The 22417-nt window shown below is 37.1% G+C and overlaps 5 protein-coding genes and 1 pseudogene across 5 annotated transcripts; 2 read left to right on the top strand and 4 right to left on the bottom strand.

Annotated features, from left to right (window-relative positions):
* The first annotated feature begins 3647 nt into the window (after positions 1 to 3647).
* LOC114723125 (uncharacterized) lies at positions 3648 to 4106 on the top strand. Its single transcript, XM_028909282.1, has one exon. It carries the CDS (start codon positions 3648 to 3650, stop codon positions 4104 to 4106), a length of 459 nt encoding a protein of 152 aa, XP_028765115.1.
* Positions 4107 to 4684: 578 nt separating this feature from the next.
* LOC114723066 (uncharacterized) lies at positions 4685 to 5273 on the bottom strand. The gene has a single exon (XM_028909208.1). The coding sequence runs from the start codon at positions 5198 to 5200 to the stop codon at positions 4880 to 4882; it is 321 nt and encodes a 106-aa protein (XP_028765041.1). The 5' UTR covers positions 5201 to 5273; the 3' UTR covers positions 4685 to 4879.
* Positions 5274 to 8420: 3147 nt separating this feature from the next.
* On the top strand, positions 8421 to 10722 carry LOC114723124 (pentatricopeptide repeat-containing protein At1g08070, chloroplastic-like). Its single transcript, XM_028909280.1, has one exon. It carries the CDS (start codon positions 8421 to 8423, stop codon positions 10518 to 10520), a length of 2100 nt encoding a protein of 699 aa, XP_028765113.1. The 3' UTR covers positions 10521 to 10722.
* Positions 10723 to 12402: 1680 nt separating this feature from the next.
* LOC114723111 (serine/threonine-protein kinase STY13) lies at positions 12403 to 15984 on the bottom strand. The gene is made up of 6 exons (XM_028909266.1): positions 15528 to 15984; positions 15035 to 15167; positions 14692 to 14887; positions 13355 to 13479; positions 13098 to 13256; positions 12403 to 12989 (listed from the first exon to the last, which is right to left on the bottom strand). Exons 1-6 carry the CDS (start codon positions 15656 to 15658, stop codon positions 12675 to 12677), a joined length of 1059 nt encoding a protein of 352 aa, XP_028765099.1. The 5' UTR covers positions 15659 to 15984; the 3' UTR covers positions 12403 to 12674.
* Positions 15985 to 18496: 2512 nt separating this feature from the next.
* Positions 18497 to 18878, bottom strand: LOC114723123 (uncharacterized). The gene has a single exon (XM_028909279.1). The coding sequence runs from the start codon at positions 18833 to 18835 to the stop codon at positions 18497 to 18499; it is 339 nt and encodes a 112-aa protein (XP_028765112.1). The 5' UTR covers positions 18836 to 18878.
* A 630-nt stretch (positions 18879 to 19508) lies between these two features.
* Positions 19509 to 22259, bottom strand: LOC114723110 (plant intracellular Ras-group-related LRR protein 1-like; annotated as a pseudogene).
* Between the last annotated feature and the right edge of the window lie 158 nt (positions 22260 to 22417).

Genomic DNA, 22417 nt, shown 5'->3' with positions numbered 1-22417 from the left:
GGGACCTTTAAATTTACCTGAAAAAGTGGCCCCACAGTCGCACGCCAACGTTTGTTTTTGTTTTGTCTGTGGCAACCAAAATTTGGCGTCAAAGACAACTCTGTCGCCTCCAAAATTCAAACTCTCACTGTTTCCTTTGAGTCGCTCACTAACCACAAACAGCACAAAATATGGAACCCAAGGTCAACGCAAATAAATGCAGGAAGGATAATTCACAGAGCTTTATGTATTGTATAGACACGCGCGCTCACACACATGTACATATTATAGTCACCGAGATTATCAGACTGACGTCTGAGATTTGTGAAACACTGAAACTTATGCAGACACATAGGTTTTCAGACGGAAACCCCTTGAAGAATTTAGGTTAAAGGAAATCTCTCTGATATGAAACTAGAGGCCAAGGAGTGTTGCCATTGATTTTCCAGACCAAATGAAAGGTCAATCGAATTAACTTTTCGACGATAAGGGAAATAACTTGACTTGCAGCACTACAAGAAGGTTCCTAGCAAAGAAAACAAATTACGTATGGTATTGGTTTCCAACATCCGAGTAAAGATTCACTCGAGTTATATTTTAGCTGTTGACTATGCAATATTGTCACCTGTCATAAAAGTGCAAAGAGGAAAACCTGTGAAAGAGATGAAAGTCCAGAACTTAGGAATTCATGCCTACTGGCTTGCCACTTTCAGAGATTCATTCACTGAACAAAGAATGTACAATGATTCTGACCACCTGGGATTGCCTGTATATATCTGAAGTTAAGACAGAAACGGGGTGAGTTCATTTTCGTTCTTTTCTTGCCACTCGTTTAAATAGAAGAAAAAAAGCTTGGTAGTGTAAGGAAAAGAATTTGACAAACTATTATATTAAGCTTATTGCACCTAGATATAATAATTGCTCATTTCTGAGCCAATGCCATAAAAATGTTCTTCCTGTCAGAGGGGATCGAGCTAAGTAAAAGCATGACAAAGAATGATCATTTGTACTTTACAGCAGTCAAAATTACCAATTATGCTCATTGTCTGCCACGCAAGACCATGGATATGGACATACGTGTAATTGCACAAATGCTTCCATAGTTTACTGGTCCGACGACAAAAAAGGATCATCGAACTTCTCAGTGGAGAGCAAACCATAAAAACCTTTGCCTGAGACGATACTTAAATATTAATCTGCAAAAGCATGGTCAGTAAGGCACCATTTGTTGATTTAAGCTGCTAAAAGCCTTTTCTGCATTCCATTTAGTTCTTTTGCACAAAGAATTCTGTTAAGTTTGGGCATGAGTGCCTACCTTCTCTGGTGGTCCTTCCACCCAGGCAATGCTCTGATTACCAAAAACAAAAGAAGAAGACAATTCAGAGTAGCAGCATGAGAAGGGAAAGCGAGTCCTGTATTAGAGACAAGCAATATTGCAACGGAGAAACGCTGCACAGTTAGCAACTTATATAGCGTTGGAATGAATCAGACAACGCAATGTCTGATAAAGGAAAGTCAGGTCATTTAACTAACATATCCATAAAAAAATATATATATATATATATATATATATAGATATCAAACTACACAATAATAAATAACAGGTAAAATATAAATAAGGCCAAAAAAATCTTATTTTTCTTATCTTATAAATAAGATCAAAAGAGTAGTAGCCCATTCAGTTCACCAAAAATTTCTGCATACGCTGGGACTCGAACTCGAGACCTCATTTAAGCAGTACCAAACCGCTTACCACTTGGACCAACTCCCGTTGGTTATCTTACTAGACTTTTTAAATTTGCTAATCAGACATCAAGTTAAAGATCTGTCACTTTTGGGCCTGTGGAACTGGAAGTGGGAAATTTCATCGGCCCTGTTTCCATTTCCCAGCTTCAATATAATTGAGTTTTTTTTTTTAATAAACATGTTGGATGAGGATTAGTGTTGATTAATAGCCAGGCTAATCAGCAGATTATAACAATTGATGTGAAATAATTGTTTTGGACTCATCCACTTGAACAATTCGTATTAAGAAAAAATTGTTCGATACTTGATATTTTATTGAATGGACTAGTCATTTAATTGCATAAAAACGTAATACACTGGGATACTTGTTTTCAATATTTTGTTCCATTAAAGAATTACGCGGCTTATCAAAAAAGAATTACAGAAAGCCTTAGGATAACATTGCACGGTAATCACTATTAAAATCATGTTTCATATAAAAGAGTGATAAAAAGATGATGAAATTGTTAATGAAGATATTCTCTTAATTTGATAAATAAAAATAACAATATAGTAAAATACTTCTCCAGTCCGAACTCTTCAATGTAAATGCCACTTAACTAATTTGAAAATTTTAAAAATATTAAAAAATTTATATAAATTATATAATTTTAACAAAATTAAATTGATCTCTTTAAAATTCCTCTATATTGTATCAGATTGTGGATCAATTTTTAAGTTAAACAAATTCGTTTAAAAAATTGATAAACAGAAAAAATAAAATAGAATAAAATATTATATTTAGTATTAAAATTAGGGAAAATCCCAGCAAAATCCAGTTAAAATACCTAAATTCATATTAAAGCCTACACTTTTAGTGTATATCTAATTAGGACATGATTCCAATTTATGATTTTTGAATGTTGTTAAAAAATTAAAATGTTTCTCTTTAATTAAAATAAAAAATAATTATTTTACTCCTCCAAGTGACCTCTCACCTCTTATAATTATTTTTAACGCTAAAAAACACATAAAATTTTTCTATATATAACTAAAATCTTCAAAAATATTTTAATAAAATCTTTTAAATTTGAACATAAATAGCCTTAAAATAAATATTTTTTATTTTATGTCTGTAAATAATTATTTTAAGATCTTAAAATATTTTAATTACAAAAAATATTTAATATTATATTCTTATAATTTAAGTTAGTTTTATTTATTTAAAAAAATATTGGATTCCAACCCAAAAACGTAATTTGCAACAACTTAATATAAAATATTTCTTGTAATTAAGATATTTTAAAATTTTACATATAAGAATTTACAAATTGAAAATACAAAATATTTATTTAAAGGGTACTTATATCATAATTTAAAATGTTTGATTAAAATATTTTTAAAGGTTTTAGTTACATATACAAATTTTACACATTATAAAATTACTTATATGTTTTTTTGCCCAAAAAAATAACTACAAGAGAAAAAAGTAATTATTAGGGAGGGGTAAAACAATCAATTTTTTTAACTAAATAAAGGCATTCTGGTAATTTAATAATATTAAAAAATTTCTAATGAGGCCTCATGACCTAACTAGAAATTTGTTAAAAATGTATGTCTGAATTTAAATTTAGGCATTTTAATTAGATTTAATTAGAATTTTTTTCTTAAAATTAAGAATGATATAGTATAATAAATAGGTAAAATAAACTATTTTTAAAAAAAATGCGTTACATTGGAATAGGACGAGTGAATTAGATGCAATTATGAAAAGAATTGCTCACCAGGGACCTTCTGAATGCTGAGAATCACAGAAAAGATGATAAGCAAGAGAACATGTTACCGTCGTCCTCGGCTTATCCCTTTCCTTACTCCTCATGAGGCCTAGTTTTCTCGAAAGCAACATGACCCAGTGAACATCATGCTTCCTCTTGGAATACGCCATGAAGAAAGACCCAGAGCTTGATCAGCTCCATCACCACAACCAGCAGCAGCGAGACTTGGAAATCCTCAAAGCCGTCGCTCAGGCTATTTACAATCATTCCGGCAATTCTAGGCCCATCAGTGAATTCGACGCTCATCCTCGGAATTTCAAGTGCAAGCCTTCAAGATTTCAACCCCAGTCGGTGACCACCAAATCTTCGACTATCGAGGAACCCGGCGTTGCTCCCACCTGGGATTTCAATCAGTCGCTTTGGGACTCATACGAGCTCGTCACTGTCTCCCGAAGGTTAGAGACAGGCTTAAGTCTGGATACCGATGACCCCTTTTCTGTCTCGAGTTTGAGTGGATTCCTTAGGAGGCGTAGGCAGGAGAGTAACAATAGCCTTAGGAATCTGTTCAATCAAATGTCTTCTCGGAGATTTAATGAGAACCAAGTTCCACGCCAAAATAATAGTTAAAGTTTTATCTCTGACAATTTTTCTTCTTCTTTAGTTTGTACATTTCATAGGGGGGAAAAATCAAGCTCTTCCATTATTCGGGAAAAACCAATGAAGAATCTGTAAAAAAATCTTCAGCCTATTCTTCATTGTATTGTACTTTCAAAACGTTGCAGCGTCAAAGTTTGTTATTCTTACATCAACATTATGACTTTTGCCAATCCAAATCCTCTGTCTTTTAATGGATGGTGATTGTTTCTGCACATGGTTTTGCCTTTTCAATTTGGTATTTGAAAATACTCTCACATGCGTATGGCGACTTGTCCGTTGGAAATTAACCGTCCAGCATATAGAATTGGAGCCTTGCTGATTTGGTCAGATATTAAGTGATAATCAGGATTTAAACTGAGCATATCCTAAATTATGCTTGCTTCAGTTTTCATCACTAGAACATCAATCTTCAGAGTTGATGGTCATGTGGTTCATATAAAGAGCGCGCGCGCACACGTGGAGGTGAATCCTGAAGGTGAGTTCTGATTGGAATTATATATGCTAGATGAATAACACGCTTGAAAACTATAAAAGTACAGCATATCTGCTTTCATTCTTTCATATTAGTAAGTAACACCCCATAAGTAGGAGAGTACAGTACAATAACAACAGTAGGGTAAGGTAGGCAGGCATTTTATTCATACAAGCAGCCATTTAGCAATGGTGAGGGATTTATTAATGATATATGACCTGCCTAGCAAATTACTGGTTCATGTTGTGTGTGGAGATCGATGGTGGTGAGCCTAGTCCCTGTAGGTCTTCCACCTGTAGAGCTTGTTGCCCCTGGGGTTGCCATATCGGTCCGCCTCATATCGGTCAGACTCTTCATAGACGACTTCAGTGTTGCCATAGTTGTCAGCTCTCTCGTACTCTACCACCTCAACCCTCTCTCTTTCTTCAGGGTTCTGGTGGTGGTGGTGGTGGTAGCGAGGTCCCTCGTCTTCGTAGACGACCTCCTTGTTGAGAGCCGCATAGGCATTAGGGTACCTGGGAACATCAGGGAGAACACTGGGAGTCCTGTGCACCTGTGAGATGTGGCTGTGGTAGTCACGAGAGTTCAACATTTTTGCTGTGTATCTCCTTTTGTGTTGGATCTATCAATCACAGAGGTAAGCACAAGACGTAATTAAGAAGTTGGCAAGGCAGGGTGATATTTATAGGCGGCTGATTGCAACTGATATGGTGTTTTCATGGATTGATTCTCCTCAAGTTGATGAGATTGAGGCTGAATCTAATTCGATCCCCTGGGGCTTTAGTCTCTTTCCAACAGTAGATTCCACCTGAGATCTGGAAAAGGTGGGATTCCCATGGAGAGTGAACACAGGTAAGGCTGAGGAAGACGCAGAGAACACAGAAGGGTACAATAATTCAGGTCGCGCAAGCAAAACATGTTCCTCCTCGACAGATGGCGACATCACTTGTAATAATAGAACCCCTTTTTATTCTTTCCGCAATTCGCATGTCAATTTCCACACTGCTCTGAGATTCACAATGTAGACATATAATTTTAACGGTGTATATTTAAAATTTTTAACTAATAATTTTTTAATAGAATTTTTTCCAAAAAATAACAATAAAAAATTGTTTTTATTTTAAATTTTATACACATTAAAATATGGGATAATCCTACAAAAATGATCGTTAAATTTTAAAATTCTAAATTAGGAATTACTACAAAAATATGTTGATATTTGCTTTTCGCATGTAGTCATTTTTTTTTACGAGTATAGTAATCAATACTGATTTGAAATTTCAAAATTCAACAGTCTTTTTTTAAGATTTTTTCTTAAAATATTAAACTACTAAAAATAAAATTATACTAAATTTGGATTGTCCAATTTTAATATGAATGGTCTCAATTTAATGCTCATTATTTAAATGATAAGCACCCAGACTGAATACAGTTTGACACAATTCATAATAACGCAAAATATTAGGAGTAAGTTTGGTCTTCATATCTTAGAAAGTAAATATGTATCTATAAACTGTTAGTTACGAGTAATGTAACTCATGATCACATTATGTGGAAGGTAATGTAAAATGTATTTAGTTGATACATAAAACGAGAAGTGTGAAAATAAATAGGGAAAATAAATAAGTGAAAAAACATGTATTTTTATATATTTTTTGTGAATCAGAAATATATTGAAAAAGTTATTCCCATTTAAAATCCCACAGCATTAGAATTTAATTTAGCATGATATAGAATTTGGTCGTGAAAGAAAGATGTAAAGCAGATTAAGGAAATTAAAGGCTAAGAGGAATATGAGAACAACTTGATGACAGTTAACGACAATTCATAGATTCTAAAATTGTAGCCAAGGGATTCGCATAATGCTGGATGAGAGACAAGCGAATATCCGCTGAATGTGATGCTAGTTTTGTTACGGACCTAATTTTGTTTTAATCTCAACCATGAAACACGTTTTTGAATTGAAACTAAATCAAATTTTCTTCCACATTGAAACAACCTTATGAATCTATCAAGAAACAAAAAAACCATACCTGACACTAAACCGATTAAAATAGTAATTCAAGAATTAATGGGTCCAACTGAGTCAACTTAGGATCAAACTGGTTATATTAAAATAATATAATTTAATTCAAAATAACAAAATACAGCAATATTAATAATAATTAATAACAAAATACAAGGAAATGTAATAATAGTTTGATTATAATAAAACATAACAATATTGAGAATTTTGATCTTTACATTTCTTCAATAACTAAAATTAATAATTATTGATACAAAAATTATCATTAAAATTTATTTAAATATATGGTAACTGAGATATTAGGAGTTGAATAAGTAAAAATAAAATCAATAGCAACATAATTATCTAAACCTGTTTATCACTGGTTCACACCAACTTCCACTGATTTGACCAAGTTAATACTGGTTTGACACTTAAACTAGACCAAACCACTAGCTGGTTTACTAATTTTTCGCTTGGTTTCATCCTATTTTTTGTGCCATGGAATTTATTCTTACTTTAACTACTTTATAAAATGATATCCCATTTGAAAAGATGGCGTCGGTCCATATTTTAATTACTACTTTTGAGTACCGATCTTTTATTAGTTAACAAATATCCAACAATTCAATACAGATATTTGCAAGTTTTTTCCCCCAAAAAAATCCGATTAATATTACCCAAATTACCAACAAAAACTTTCATTTCTTTCTTGGCCACAAAAGATTTCATCTCATTTCCAATACCTATGACTATGGGTCTCCCTTCGCCTTTGTTCGTCACTAATGATACGGTAAATATATAATTTTAACCATCATCTCGTTTTTCAGGTACAATTTTACTCTTAATTTTTTTAGTAATGCAATTTCACTTATAATGTGAGATTCAATTCATTTTTATTTCCTAGTTAAATGACTTGGCAAGTCAATCAGTACTTCTAAATGTGAGATTCAATTAATATCAAAAAAAAAATGTGAGATTCAATTCATGTTGCAAGAAAATTTTCATTGGCACACCCAATGGTAAAAGATTTATTGTATTGTTAATTGTAACATTTGGAATTTTTATTTTTAAAATTTAGAATAATTAAGGAAATACAATTGTGGGGTACATTTAAGAGCAAGATTAGCCGGCAAAAAGGAAAAAGAGCATGATTAACTTTAATAGGTGAGAAATAAGATAAAATTAATTAGAAATCAGCTAAGAAAAGATAAGTAGGCTTGTCAATTTATGAATTAAGGGGTGTGGGTTCCGTCTATGTTAACCCGAGCTTGTTGTTTTTGGCGAGTTAGCAAGGATTTAACTTATATTACCAACTTTAATTATTATGGACATGTTTCAAAATTGAGACACAAGGTATTTTACCCTAAGCATAGCCTATGGTAGATATTGATGAAGAATAGTTTTCTAGTTCATAATTTTAGACGGAAACTAAACTAGAAAAAGAGGGTTTCGAAGGTTTAGGGTTGAGTTTTGCTTACTAAGTTCGTATGTTCAACTTTTTGGAGGGTTCCAAGCTTCTAGTTAACCTTTAAGGCAAGTGATGTGTGAGATCTGAGGCTTTGAAGCGATGAAAAGTTTGGTTTATTGTATCTTTAGATTTGGAGTAACTTTCGACTGATCTTTGATGTGATTGTGAACCATGCGATATCTCATATCTCATATCTCATATCTCATATCTCGCATACACGCAACCATTATCACAAATAAATGGAGCGTAAAAACGATGTCGTTGCGGAGCTCTAATTCTGACGGACGCTTTTTGGCCGCCCTTCTCGGCTAACGCGCAACAGCTGCTAAACGCATAATGGCGGCGATTCCAGGGTCTCTGGTTCCCGCCAAAACTATAACTTGCATTCCTACCATCCCCCAATTTCCTGAAAACCCGAAGTCCATAATACTTCAGAAATGCAGGACGCGCAGGGACCTCAACCAAATCCATGCCCACCTCATCAAAACCCGTCTCATCTTCAACCCTTCCCTCGTCGAAAACCTCCTTGAATCCTCGGCCATCATTCTTCCCAACACCATGGACTACGCGGTCTCCATTTTTCGCAAAATCGATGATCCCAAATCTTCCGCTTACAATGTCATGATCAGAGCCCTCACCTACCAGCAATCCCCTGATGAAGCCCTTCTTTTGTTCAAGCAAATGTGTGCCTGCGCGGTACTTCCCGATGAGTTCACTTTTTCCAGTGTCTTCAAAGCTTGCTCCAAATTCAAAGGCTTGGTTGAAGGCCAACAGATTCATGCCCATGTTGTGAAACGTGGGTTTCAGTCGCATGGGTTTGTCAAGAATACGCTAATTCATATGTATGCAGTATGTTCTGATATGGAGGTTGCTCGTATGGTGTTCGATGAAATGCCTGTGGGAGACCTTGTTGCCTGGAATGCAATGTTAGCTGGGTATGCCAAGAGCGGATGCTGGGAAGAGGTTGTGAGCATGTTTCTTAACATGCGGGAAATGAATATCGGATTTGATGAGGTTACTATGATTACTGCTTTGACGGCATGTGGCAGAGTAGCTAATCTGGAATTGGGAGAGTGGATTGCTCAATATATTGAGGCAAAGGGACTGAAGGGGAATATTAATTTGGCAACTTCGCTTCTTGATATGTATGCAAAATGTGGTCAGGTCGACACAGCTAGAATACTGTTTGATCAAATGACGCGGAGAGATGTGGTTGCATGGAGTGCCATGATATCCGGGTACAGTCAGGCAAATAGATGCTATGAGGCTCTTAGTTTGTTTAATGATATGCAAAAAGCTAATGTCGATCCTAACGAGGTGACCATGGTTAGTGTACTGTACTCTTGCGGAGTTCTGGGAGCTCTGGAAACTGGTAAATGGGTTCATTTCTATATCAGGAAAAAGAAACTGAAGCTCACCGTTACTCTCGGCACTGCACTCATAGACTTCTATGGCAAGTGCGGGTTAATAGACAGTGCAGTTGAAGTTTTTCAAAGAATGAGTACCAAAAATATCGTCTCCTGGACAGCGATTATCCAAGGGCTAGCTAGTAATGGTGAGGGAAGAAGAGCTCTGGAGTTTTTTCGTTTGATGCAAGAAGCGAATGTTGAGCCAAATGATGTGACTTTTATTGGCGTTCTTTCTGCTTGTAGTCATGTGGGTCTAGTTGAGGAAGGTCGAACACTATTCCTCAGCATGAGCAAGGACTATGGAATTGAACCAAGGGCAGAACATTATGGCTGTATGGTTGATATTCTAGGTCGCGCCGGTCTACTGGATGAGGCACTTCAATTTATAAAAAACATGCCTATGGAACCAAATGTAATAGTTTGGAGAACACTTTTGGCTTCTTGTAGAGCACATAAAAATATTCCAATAGGCGAAGAATCATTTAGACAGATAGTTCAATTGGAGCCGGCTCATAGTGGGGATTACATACTTCTATCCAACATATATGCCCTAGCAGGAAGACTTAAGGATGCTTTGAAAGTGAGGTCTCAGATGAGAGAACTCGGAATTGAGAAATCCCCTGGTTGTAGCTTGATTGAGTTCGGAGGGGTAGTTCATGAGTTCTTTTCTGAAGACAATGAACATTCTCATTCAAAAGAGATATACAGGGCAACTGAAGAAATGATCAAAAAGATTAAGTTAGCTGGATATAAGCCGAACATTAGCGACGCAAGGATAGATGCAGAGGAGGAAGCTAAAGAAACTTCCGTGTCTCACCATAGCGAGAAGCTGGCTATTGCATTTGGTCTTACTAATACTAAGCCGGGTTCTACAATTAGAATATCAAAAAATCTTAGAATTTGTACTGATTGTCACAATGCTACGAAGATAATATCAAAGGTGTATAAAAGAGAAGTCATTGTCAGAGATAGGAACCGATTCCATCATTTCAAAGAGGGATCATGTTCCTGCAACGATTACTGGTAAACTCAGCCGCCTAGACGTTCAAGATTAAGACGACTGATTATTTATGCAGGTCAAATTTTCGTAGGTAGCAGGTAGGGGGCCGGAAAGGGGTTTACTTGGCCTGTTCTTGTCGTGCCTGTAATTGTCGGATCCATTCAGTAAAAGAAACGCCAATTCAACTGCCTATTTCGTCAGAAGCATGTAAATTAAAGTTCAGTCTCCATTCATCCCTTGGTAGGTTATTGATCTCTTCAGTGAACAGTCATTATATGCGGCTTCGTTCTCCCTTCCAATCATTTTGTTTTCGGAAAATTATTCAATTGGAAAGATATAAGCTTCAACTTGCGAGGAAAGCATCCCATACTTAAGATGAACGAATGATCCTTCTTATGGTCCTTACAATCTCGGTGTGACAAAAGACGGCGGGTCAGCTCTATCACATAAAACGCTAGCAGTTGCTACATGGCCTTGACTTATCTCTATATTTTATTTGCTACTGCTCGACACCTACGAGAAGAAAAAACGAACTGCTCCCTAATATCTAGGATTCAATGGTTATAGGAGTGTGTGGGAGGAGCCAAAGGTACTTTTAAAAAGTATTTTGACAAAACTCTTCTTACGTATTTATTTTGAATTTCGTAAAATCACTTATAAAATCAAACACTTCCTGTATATTAGACAACTCAAGATATTCAAAGTGAGAAATGAACATCTCATATGATTTTGATTCCAATCAATTGGCTGTTGTTGAAAGGTCGATATCTTAGCAGCTACACTAACACTACCAGACTCCAATTAGGTTTCTATTGGTTAGAATCCTCATACGGAATATGATTTATGAGCTGCCAACCACCATGACACCAAATGATATTAAGTAAGATGAAGAATCATCTCCCAAAAAGCGCACTCTTGACTGGAGGGAATTCCACTAATAGTGTATTTACGCTGGGACAACCCATGCTGCTCAACCCAAAACTTGAAGTCTCATATTACTTTGATCTCTATCAACTAGGCTACTATGGGAAGTATAATTCACACCCCAAAAGATATTCAGCCTGTTTGGGTTAGCGTTTAGATCCAGAATAAGTAGCTTTTGCCACTTTAAGTATGTTTAGGCTCTTAATTTGGCGTTTGGAGAAGCTTTTTACCCATTTAACTTGTGGTCAAAAGTTGGTTTCAATCCTTCTTCTTTGAAAAGCTTCTCCTCCCTACTTATAGCTTATATGTAATCGTGTCTTTGATAAGTTTTTATGAGTTGGTGGGGCCATTTATTATTCTCTCTCTTCTCTTCTCCCTCATCCGTCTCATGCTTCTCTCTCACTCTCTTTGTTGGCAACGCAAGCTCATGTACACATATGTATGTGCATAAATAGTTTTGAATTTCTTAAAATTATGTTTAACTTTATATTTATAAAAAAAAATTTATGATATCCCTAATGTTTTAAAATATATTTTAGTCAGTAAATTTCACTTTTTCATATTAAAATAATTTAAATTCATCATATTATGTAAATTCATTTTTTTATTATTTTTTATTATATAATAAAACTCATACTCATTTTTGCAATTTTACAAACTAAATTTACTTTTATTCAATCATAATCCAAACAATTTTTTACCTAAACTAATTTTTACAAAATACAATCCAAATATAAATCATATTACGTAATTTAAATTTTATTCAATTGAACTTTTACAAAAATCAAATTGAAAATAAACTATGTTTTCTATCATTGATCCAAACATACCTATTATGGGATTTAACATGGCCAGCTAGGATGAATAAAGTGAAGGACAACCTTGATTCATTAGATTGACTTGACCTGAATTCATGGCACGAAGAATGCTCCCCACTGTGACAGTGTCTAGAGTAGAACTTTACCACAATACGAGATATAATTTCACATGCTTAGAACGATAGGTGAAAATCTTGCACTATTTATAGATGACTACTAATTGGTATGATCGGAATCCTACATTTAAATCTGCATCAGATGTAATGCCCGGTAGGTTTAATAGACGAAACAGATAACTTTCACTGGAAGTGTAAAGGAATCGTTTCGGACAATTTACAAATTGCCAAAAAGATCTCAGTGGACTAGATTCTCAAGTGACCTCGTTTATTTTTTTTAATCTATTTTACCCTTGAAGGGGATCTATCTTCTTATTCAATTATTAAAAGCATTGGTTGAAGCAAGAAAGAAAGCCATTAGGCTTGTGTTCCTCCTTTTTTCTGGGAGTATCTCCTGTGTTGTCACATTTAGCCATCAAAGAACTCGTGCCAGGGGACTCTGGTGCGAAGATGGTATTCTCGGAAGTGAATATTCTTGAAGGAATCATCGGTTTAGGGGGTGAAATAGTGTAAAGATAATTGAGCAGCATTTGGATTATTTGGGTGAAGTTGGGCCGGGCATTCGGGTCTTCTTGCCAGCATGAAGTCAGAATTACAGCCAATTCTTCAGGGAGATTCTCTGCACTGGGTCTAACATTCTGTAAGCACAAGAGTATTTCAAGTTACCAGGCAAATAAAAGCATATAAGAGACTTGGGAAAACAATATTAGATAAGAACATCTACGGAATAAAGCAGATCTATTTACTTTAAAGGCTGCTGCATAAGCTGCCTGGAGATTTGACATGCCTTCAAAGGGCAGTTTGTTATGCAAGAGCTCCCACAGAACAATTGCAAAGCTATAAGCATCCACTTTATGGTTGTAATGCTTCTTCTCTCCCTGCTTCAGTGTGACAGTGCTATACAACTGCAATTTTGAGTTGACGTAATCACTCCATACTCTTTACATACTCAGTTCAAAGAAGATAAATACAGAGAGAGCACATCCATTCCATAATAAAGTACCTCTGGAGCCATCCAACGGTAAGTTCCTGTTTCAGCAGTCATCATCTCTGTCAATGATTCCTCTCTAGCTAAGCCAAAATCTGCTAGCTTGACTGTTTTCTGGTCTTCAGTCAAGAGTAAGTTCTCTGCATTTAAAAAAAGGATTAAGGAGGATTTTCATTATGTATATGATTTATGTTTCAACAAGTTACCACCTCCGTCCTTAATATAAGAGCTAGTTAGGAGATTGGATTTGGTCCTAAATCTAAGACCTCAATCCACTTTATCTTTCATCTTTTCTCAAAATATTTCTATTGATTGCAAAAGGTTCCCGGATAATTCTAATCATCCAATGCACATGATTGAAGAGCATAGTTTAGGGAGATTAACATACATTTGTGGCAAATAACTAACTTAACTAATTTCCTTAATATCCCCAAATTAATCATCTAGCTATTATATCAAGGACCAAAGGTAGTACAAAATTAAGAAGAGGAAGATTCAGTACTCACAGCTTATAGCAGAATATTAATCAAATTCCTTATCTTGTTATGCTGTGACTGCTTGGATAATTTGAGGTGTTTAGATAATGTTAAAAGAACGGTATCATGTATATGACGTTTTCTTAAGATCGTTCCCCTGTATAAAAAGGCTGGTGACCCCACCTCTCTTAGCAGAAAGATATAATTCATGAATATCATACTCCATCAATGTGTTTTTAAATTTTAATGAAACAGTTGGATTAACTTTGAATTACTATCGGAATTGTAACAATAATCCGAATCCCCATATGTAGATATGGCGTGGCAAATATATGATATGATGATGCTAACTCTTCAGAGGGGTAACAATATAAAGAAGAAAAGAGAACATGGTTATGCAGTTATAACGCATATTGCACTATTGGATCAATTTTAACTCTATTTGATGTTTCTTCTCTATTGGCCATTATTCATAAACTCTATTTGATGCATCACGTCTTGATGAACATAGCAAATCTGTTTGGATAGGCAGTTAATGATTTACTAATTCAGTTATATACGGATATAAAAATAAAACCATGACCCTCCAGGGCTATTTCATGTTCTTCACTGCTCTGTTAGATGAAACAGCCATCAAATTGCATATCTTGGTAACTTTAATAATTTTTGTGTAGTTTCTCATTACTTGCATAGAAATTTTAGTAGACCATAGCATGGGTAATAGTGAAGTTATGACTTTTCATTAAGATAACTCCTCTTAAAGAAGTTTGGGCAGTGTTGACATAAAGTTACAACTACAACAGCATGCAGACTAGACTAAGTAGTTTGATGTAAAGAGGGTGATTTATTGCAGAAAGAAAGTCAAAGAAGTTATACCAGGCTTCAGGTCACGGTGAATGATCCCATGAGAATGCAGGCACTCCATAGCACGAGCAATATCAAGGGCAAAACCAATAGCAACATGTATGTCCAAGCAATTTGGCCGCATGTTAAGCAAATACTTGCGCAATGTTCCTCCCAGTAAGAGTTCAGTGACTATCACCATTACAGGCTCTTTGCAGGTACCAATAAACTGTTAATACACATGGTGACAACTTTTACTGTAAGGTGTTGACTTAAAAGTAGTTTTTGTTAGATCATAATATATCTATTGTTGCTTCATTGACGAGTTATAGGCACAAAGGACAAGAATCAGGGAGAGCCTAGACCTAAGTCCAACCTTCACCAAGTTCTTATGTTGAACTCTAGACAACATCGCAACCTCCCTAGCATATCGGGCTTCTCTCTTGGCAATTTCTTCTGCAGTTTCCCCTTTATGCAAAATTTTAATTGCAACCGTCTGGTTTTTGTATCTGAAACGAAACCAATAAAAGAATTATGTAGATTGTAGGGTAGAATATCTGCAACTTAAACTCATTATAAAAGCAATTAAAGAAAACCCAAATCTTAGAGAAGCCTAACTCAAGATCATTAGTGATGGCTGTTGCCATCACTTTTATCAAGAAAAGAATCTATAATTAGCTTCCAAATCACTATTTCATTTGAAGCCTGAGCAATGAAATGCATTGCATGGAATGAAGGCGTAAGTAATCAAACAGTGGACAATAATTGATTTGCTGGCACCCAACAAGCAAGTACCATTGCTCATCAAGATGGAATATGCAAACTCTGCAGAAAAAATGAGACGCTGAATTTCGAAAAAGCAAACTTACTTGCCCTCATAGACTTTGCCATGAGCTCCCTCTCCAATTCTGGGCCCTACATATAGAAGCTTAGGATCAATTAGCCACTTTGGGTCCAATCTGAGCTCATCGACAGAATAGAACCCTCCTCCAGATTCCATTTTTGATATACTGGAGAAGAAATATTCAAGACATGCATCAACCAGTAAAATCCAGCAGCCACCGTCACACGAGAACCCTAAAGAGACACCATTTGAGGTCTGATTCGCATGGCAAATAGAATTGCTGACATGAAGCAGAGAACTGTACAAAACATGCTCTGGAGCGTCTCGTTCTGCAACTGAGAATCAGAACCACATCTCGAAAAGTGAGGCCTCTAAATCAATACTCATTGATGATTTGCATTTCCTTGGGGAGGCAAAAGCATGGAACCCACATGCTTGAAAGAGAAAGGGAGAGAGAAGAAAGAAGGGTGACAATAAACGCAAGCAAAGCCCAAAGCCCAAAATGATTTCTTGAAAGTTCGTGGGGGCAAAGAGAAGAATCCCCGGAAAATAGAAGATGAGCAGGAATCTACCACTAATTGCTCAAGTAAAAACGAAGTCTTTTTAAGCTATGGAATGTCAACACTCACCCCCAGAGAGCTTCAGTTCAATGCTCCAATATTTATTTTTAATGTTCTAATATTGTAATCATGGGTCTTTGCTTCACCACGAATGCTTGATCTGCAGACAGAATCATAAATAGGAGAATTAATAAAGAATTTAATAAAGGAAGGCAAAAGAAGCTCTTTTGGGACAGAAGATAGGCACTTGGGAGGGAAGAGTGGTTTCTGAAGACTGTATGAGCCATAAAATAATCAAGGGCACGTGGAGACTGATCTTGGCAGCATGTGACGACCCGATTCATGAGCAACATCTTGAGAAATAAATAATATATATTACATATCTTCCACATATCTTTTGCTCATCTTTAATCGGAAGCGTAACGTTATTGTTAAAGTAACCATTTTTATGTTCTACATGTAGACAGTGGACACACAGATATGGGGTTTAAAGGCATTTTCGTTCTGAACTATTTCAAGATATATATGGGATATCCTAAATTATTGATTAAATCAATATCATTTTTAAAATGTCAAAATCATTGCAACGTTGTTCATTGACTAACCGATATTAACCTTTACTACTCCTCCGGTCCTTGATATAAGACTCAATTCTTGAGTTGGTTTTGGTTCTAAATATAAGATCTATTTCTTGTATTTATCATTTTTCTCTAAATTACCCCTATGGATACTCCCTCAACCATAATCAAGTAAAAGAGGGAGAGAGGGTATTAAGAAAGATGATTATGGTATTTTAGGAAAAATGTGTCACTTTTCTTATAATTAACTAACTTACCTAACTTCCTTAATCTAATCAAATTAGTTAAATGGGTCTTATATTAAGAAGCGGATGAGTATTAACTTTGCATTAATTTTGGGTTAAAGAATATTGGAGTAATTAATAACTTTTTTTAATTGAAACATGTGGCGTCATGTTAAGTTGTCACATGTTTTGTTATTTGGGTTGCCAACTAAAGATTCATTAATTTAAAAAGAACACTGTTTGTCAACCCTCCACTAACAGTCAATTGATGATGTGGTAAAAAATTATATGCCTATTTTACTTGGCTACAAGGTTGACTGATAAATACTTATGTAATCTATGGTGTTATACACAGATATAACGTGTAACGGTATCTAGTTGGCAAGGTATGTCACACTCTAAACATATAATGTAACACGCCTCCTTGGGGGGGGGGGACAAAAGAGGATGCCAATTTTTCATGTTATTAATTGTAGAATGCGGTGTGGAAAAAAAAAATGTAGAATGCCAATCACTCCATAAATACTTTGTGGCCAAAAATGGTTTTTAACCCAAAGTCAATTTGAAACTAAATGTCAACATCAATATTCATAAGTCAAAGGATAATATTGTCACAACGTTAATATTTTTAAAAAAATGACTTGCTTCTTAGGATATCCAATATTTCTTGCAAAATGGTTCATGATGAAAGTGTGCTGTGACTATCCTTTTCTTCTTTTGGCCTTTTATGCAAGCGTGAGCACACCGGCAGGTCTCGCCGTTGACGCTACTCGCATCTAACTGAAGTTGCTTCTGTACAGAGTCATAGTTAATGGATGAATATTGAAAAATCTGTTAATCTTTGATCTAAAGTTGATCGCTTTTTTTAATCATCATTGATATTACTGTGGATTTCAGCTTTTCTGACAATACTTTGCTCTTTTAAAACTCATTTTTCTCATCATTATGAGTTCAAAAGCAAGCACAACATGCGCTTCCTATGACTTCCGCTGATGTCAGGGGAGTCCAAATTTGCATCTGCCAGTGCCATCCACTTGATTGTAAAAACTGTGTTAGTGGATAATGGGTACTCTTATTATCTCTGGATTTGCTCAGTCTTATTACTTCCACTTGAGCACAACACTGTTGATGGTTGAATCGTTAGGCTGAACCAAATATGCCTTCATCTATTCCTCACTATTCTGTTTGCTTTACATTACGACCAATCCACACCTTCAAGGATAATTAATTTGTGCGAGCTTATTCACCACTGCAGCAGCCGGGGCCCTTTCACATACATCCATGGCATGATCAATCCATTTCTTGAACTGTGTTATTCACTTCTTACGTTTCTGGATTTTAGTTTTTATGAATCATCCCTTTCTCTGTTCGGTTTAATGTAAAAGCAGACAACTTTTTCATTCCCAAAACCACTTAAGATTGCAACACAAACGCAATACACTAAACAAAAACAACTGATGTTACTACTTGAATTCGTTTCGAGGGAGTTCCATCTCCTTAATAATTACAAATAAAAACATATTCTTCATACATATGAATGTATGTATAAACAATACATGTACAGGTAAAAAAATAATAACAATAACAATAATGATAATCTCGTACAAATGTGATTCTTTTACCTCGACAAGGTCACCGGAGGGCAGCAAACAAGCTCAGCAGAGCGGCGCACGCCACAGCGAAGAAGCGCTTCCGCTTGAATATGGCAGGGACGAAGTAGGTGGTGACTTCACCGGTGATGAGGCTGCCTCGTCGAACCAAAACCCGGCGGCGATTGCCGGCGAAGGCGAGCAGCACCAATACGGTGATCCATGCGATCATGGTGGCTCGGAAAGCCATGAGCAGCCACGCCAGTCCCAGGATCAGGGGCAGCACCAACCATCGGAATTCAGATCTCGGAGAAGCGACAAGGCAGAACAGAGTCAAGGAAAGGAACAAGGTACATGTAATGATGGTGGTCTTGGACGACATAGGGGCGGTTTGGAGAAGAGAAGATGCAGTGTTGGAGGGAGAAAGAAACCTAACGCAACAGAAAGTTGGGTGGCAGGAGCAAGGAAGCCAATGATGAAGGAATTTGAGAGCATGTGGAGCACATGGAGAGCCTGGTAAGGGGTGGCTATTCTAATGCCTACTCGCACAAAAGTCAGATTATATTATTGCATCCGAAAAAGGCAATCACACCTAAAACTGGCCTTCATAGCCCCTTCGTGTGTGCTTTCTTTAAAACAAGAGCACCCAGGTGGTGTTGTCAAATCTCACTGCTTCGCCTGAGTAGAAACTGGGCATTGCCAACTCAAGAAACAAACACTGATTCTAGTTTAATAAAACAGTGTCTTGAATCGGAGAAGAAAATGGTCGGAATTCCATTCCAGCTAACCGCGGCTGATTGTTCAACTTAATCAAATGTCGCATTTTTACATTATAATTCGGCCAATTTTCGTTGAATTTTAACCGCTCACATAACATGAATCTATTTGGCGAATTGGTTTTCTCCGCTGCCCCGTTGCGAGGTTTTCAGTCCCTCTTTGGGCAGAAAAACAAAGAGAGAGAGAGAGAGAGAGAGGCTCTTGCACAATCGACTCGACCCCATCTTAGGAGGAAATTATTAGTTAGAGTCCCCAAATGAAGTTGACATCAGTGAAAATGCAGCAAGGATAAATGTAAATAACATTGCGAAAATACCATGATTACTCTGGCACTGTCACCTTGAAAAATACACCTAAATTAGAGCATCCAAAAATATAATTTAAGACCGAAAAGATTATCTGTCGTCAGGCAGACAGGAATCGGAAGCAAGGGTCATGAGACCAACTTATAGGACCTTCGCTTTATAGCTGCTCGTTAAGATAAGCCTGTTTGGGAGTCTTAGGCGACGTGACATACTCTGCAACGTTCTCGGAGACGCTCTTCAACCAGGAGGTGCTTCGCGTTAACCACCCCATCTGGGCCTGTTCTTGCATCGCCACCCTGTTTCTTTCTTCCTCGTTTAGTATGTTCACCAACCTCGTTGTCATGTAATTCCTCACGGCTTGAGCTCCTAGCCTCACAACCTCTTTTGGTGGCACTTCCACAGGGTTCTGCTCCAAGTTGAGTTTCCTCAGATTTTCCAGGCGACCAAATGTATCTGGAAGCGCGCTGATCTGATTGTTGCTGAGGTCCAACTCCATGAGATTAATCAGATCACAAAATGTCGCAGGAAGTTCTTGAAGGTCCGCGAAATTACTGCTCAGGTCCAGCACCTCAAGGTTAGTCAATCTTCCGAATGCGCTTGGAAGTCCATTCAGCTCATTGAAATGGGCATCTAGATAGCGCAACGATCTCATCTCACAAACAGATGAGGGAAGCGACCGAAGCTTGTTCAGATTAATCAACAGCTTCTTTAAGTTCTGTAATTCATACCCAATATTTGTAGGCAAATACCTCAGACTGTTGAAGCTAGCATCCAACTCCACTAATGACCTAATCATTGATCATACAGACTTAAAATTTCCGGACGAAAGAATTCTTCTGATCAGAGCAGAAGAATTTGTTGCATGTTACATGAAAGTAAGACATCTGTAGATTTTTCTGTCATCACCACCGTTTTAAAACCCCGGGATGCATAAATGGAAATGGACCAGGGTTTCATACAATTTGTAAGATAATTTTAAAAGAGACACAAGTGGAAAAACAACAAAATTCAATTTTCAGAAGCCATAATCCCTGAAAATACCATGCTTTTACCACAGGGATGTTATGTTAACAGTCCAGATAAATATTACTAGGATCCCCAATCACTAGTCCGTACGTACCTTATCAAGTTAACAACTTAACAAAGACGCAAAATACGCTGCTCTTGTAAATTTCTATGTAGTATCTGTTTTTGTCACATACATACCTGCAATGGGAGATGGAGTCAGGAAGGGCGGTCAGTTTGTTTCCGGAGACATTTAGGATTTTCAGCTTCTGTAGCAAGCCAATTGAATCCGGAAGTGACTCCAAATGATTTGCAGATAAGTTAAGCTCCTCAAGATTTTGCAATCCGGCTACCGCGTCAGGAATCGACTGTTATGTTACACAAAATGCTCGTACATACGTAAAATCATAAGAGAAGAAATAAGACTCGTAAAAACGTACTCGCACTATGCCTTTAAACATATCAAGAAGCCATTGCTTTCATATGCATGAAAAAAATAATTATGTTATCGCACAATTCGTGCTGATTCTCCTGATGATTTTATCGGTTTCCTTTTGCTGTCTTTTGTTCGTTTAGACTCACAGGGACAAATGAATCAGAATATGCTATAAAGATATGAGATATCTACAATGAACTTTGATGGATGCGAAAATCAGTATCAGCATCAGAATGTGATTCTGTTAATTAAGAATCTTAATTAATAGGGCTTAAGCGAAATCTAAATACGCCTACCGTCAGCTGGTTGGTGGAAACATCAAGCGCCACCAACCCCGAAATCCGCCAAAAGGCCTCGGGAAGCAACCTCAGGCCGCGATTCGAAAGATCAATTCGCTCTATCCCCTGTCCATAGGCCTTCTGCAGAATCCCAACGACCTCTTCGTTGACCTCCTCTGTCTCCGTCTTGTCTTCCTCGGGATCTGGTATTCCGTCGGCGGAATTGTAAATCGCTTCCAATCTTTTCTCCGCGTCCTTGAGCAACTTCTCATACGCATCGTGCATCTCATCCAATTGTATCACTGCTTTATACACTCGCTTCTCATCCTCTGCTAATTTCCTGCACTCCTTCTCTTTCTCGGCCTGCTGACTCCGCCATTGATTGGCGTCGAGGTGAGGAGGCCTAGGCGAGAGCACGATCTCCTCGAGCTGTCTGGACAAATGAGCGTCCAAATCAGCGAGCTTGGCCTTGGCATTGTCGACGGTTTCATGGTCCGGTCGGTCGCCGAGGACCTTGAGCATGGATCGGGTCTGAGCGACGTCGTAGATGGTACGGGTAATGGAAGCCAACAGTTTTGGGTCAGTGATGCGGGGCATCTGGGCAACAAGTTCAGGATTTTTTATACCAGAAGAGGACGAGGAAGAGGGATCGGAGGGTGAAGGGAGGCGGGGCTGTTCGATATCGTAGGGCTCAGGATTGGAAGAGGCAGTGGGGCGAGAGGAGGGAGACGGGATATGAAGGAGGAGAGAAGAGGGAAGCTTCCAGGGTTGGGATCCATGGCTGGTGGTGGTGGTGGTGACGAGTAGCTCTGTGACTGTGACGAAGGAGTGTGAGCGATGAAGGATGATGGCTGTGAAGTATGGCCTTTAGGGTGTGCTTTGAGAATATCGGTCTCCTTCGTATGTTACGATAAGGCGGGCATAGCTTTGCTCCTAAGCTGTGAACAACTCGCGCGGGGATTTTTCTAACTGATAACCGAATTTCATGCAACTAACTTCCCACGTGTCACTTCTACACCTTCTCTTGTTACAGTTACAACTGTCATAACTGTCATCCGTTCTATGTTTTCAAATACTTCTCAGAGTAAAACTTTCTCGTTATTAGAGGAAGGAAAAAAAACAAGATCAGCAATCATATAAGTTGTAATTTTTTTGTAGAGTAA

Source organism: Neltuma alba, unplaced genomic scaffold (genome assembly GCF_004799145.2).
Source record: "Neltuma alba isolate B1F8T4 unplaced genomic scaffold, ASM479914v2 tig00012124_pilon, whole genome shotgun sequence".
Taxonomy (NCBI): Eukaryota; Viridiplantae; Streptophyta; class Magnoliopsida; order Fabales; family Fabaceae; genus Neltuma; species Neltuma alba.
This window is presented reverse-complemented; position numbering and strand designations above follow the sequence as displayed.

Bases quoted from the DNA above. Each gene is read 5' to 3' on its own strand.
- LOC114723125 (XM_028909282.1), top strand. From the start codon at position 3,648: ATGAAGAAAGACCCAGAGCTTGATCAGCTCCATCACCACAACCAGCAG.
- LOC114723066 (XM_028909208.1), bottom strand. From the start codon at position 5,200: ATGTTGAACTCTCGTGACTACCACAGCCACATCTCACAGGTGCACAGG.
- LOC114723124 (XM_028909280.1), top strand. From the start codon at position 8,421: ATGGCGGCGATTCCAGGGTCTCTGGTTCCCGCCAAAACTATAACTTGC.
- LOC114723111 (XM_028909266.1), bottom strand. From the start codon at position 15,658: ATGGAATCTGGAGGAGGGTTCTATTCTGTCGATGAGCTCAGATTGGAC. The intron at 13,480-14,691 runs GTATAACTTCTT...TTTTAAATGCAG, and splicing joins TCACCGTGACCTGAAGCCTG to AGAACTTACTCTTGACTGAA. The intron at 13,257-13,354 runs GTACTTTATTAT...TCAAAATTGCAG, and splicing joins ACCGTTGGATGGCTCCAGAG to TTGTATAGCACTGTCACACT.
- LOC114723123 (XM_028909279.1), bottom strand. From the start codon at position 18,835: ATGTCGTCCAAGACCACCATCATTACATGTACCTTGTTCCTTTCCTTG.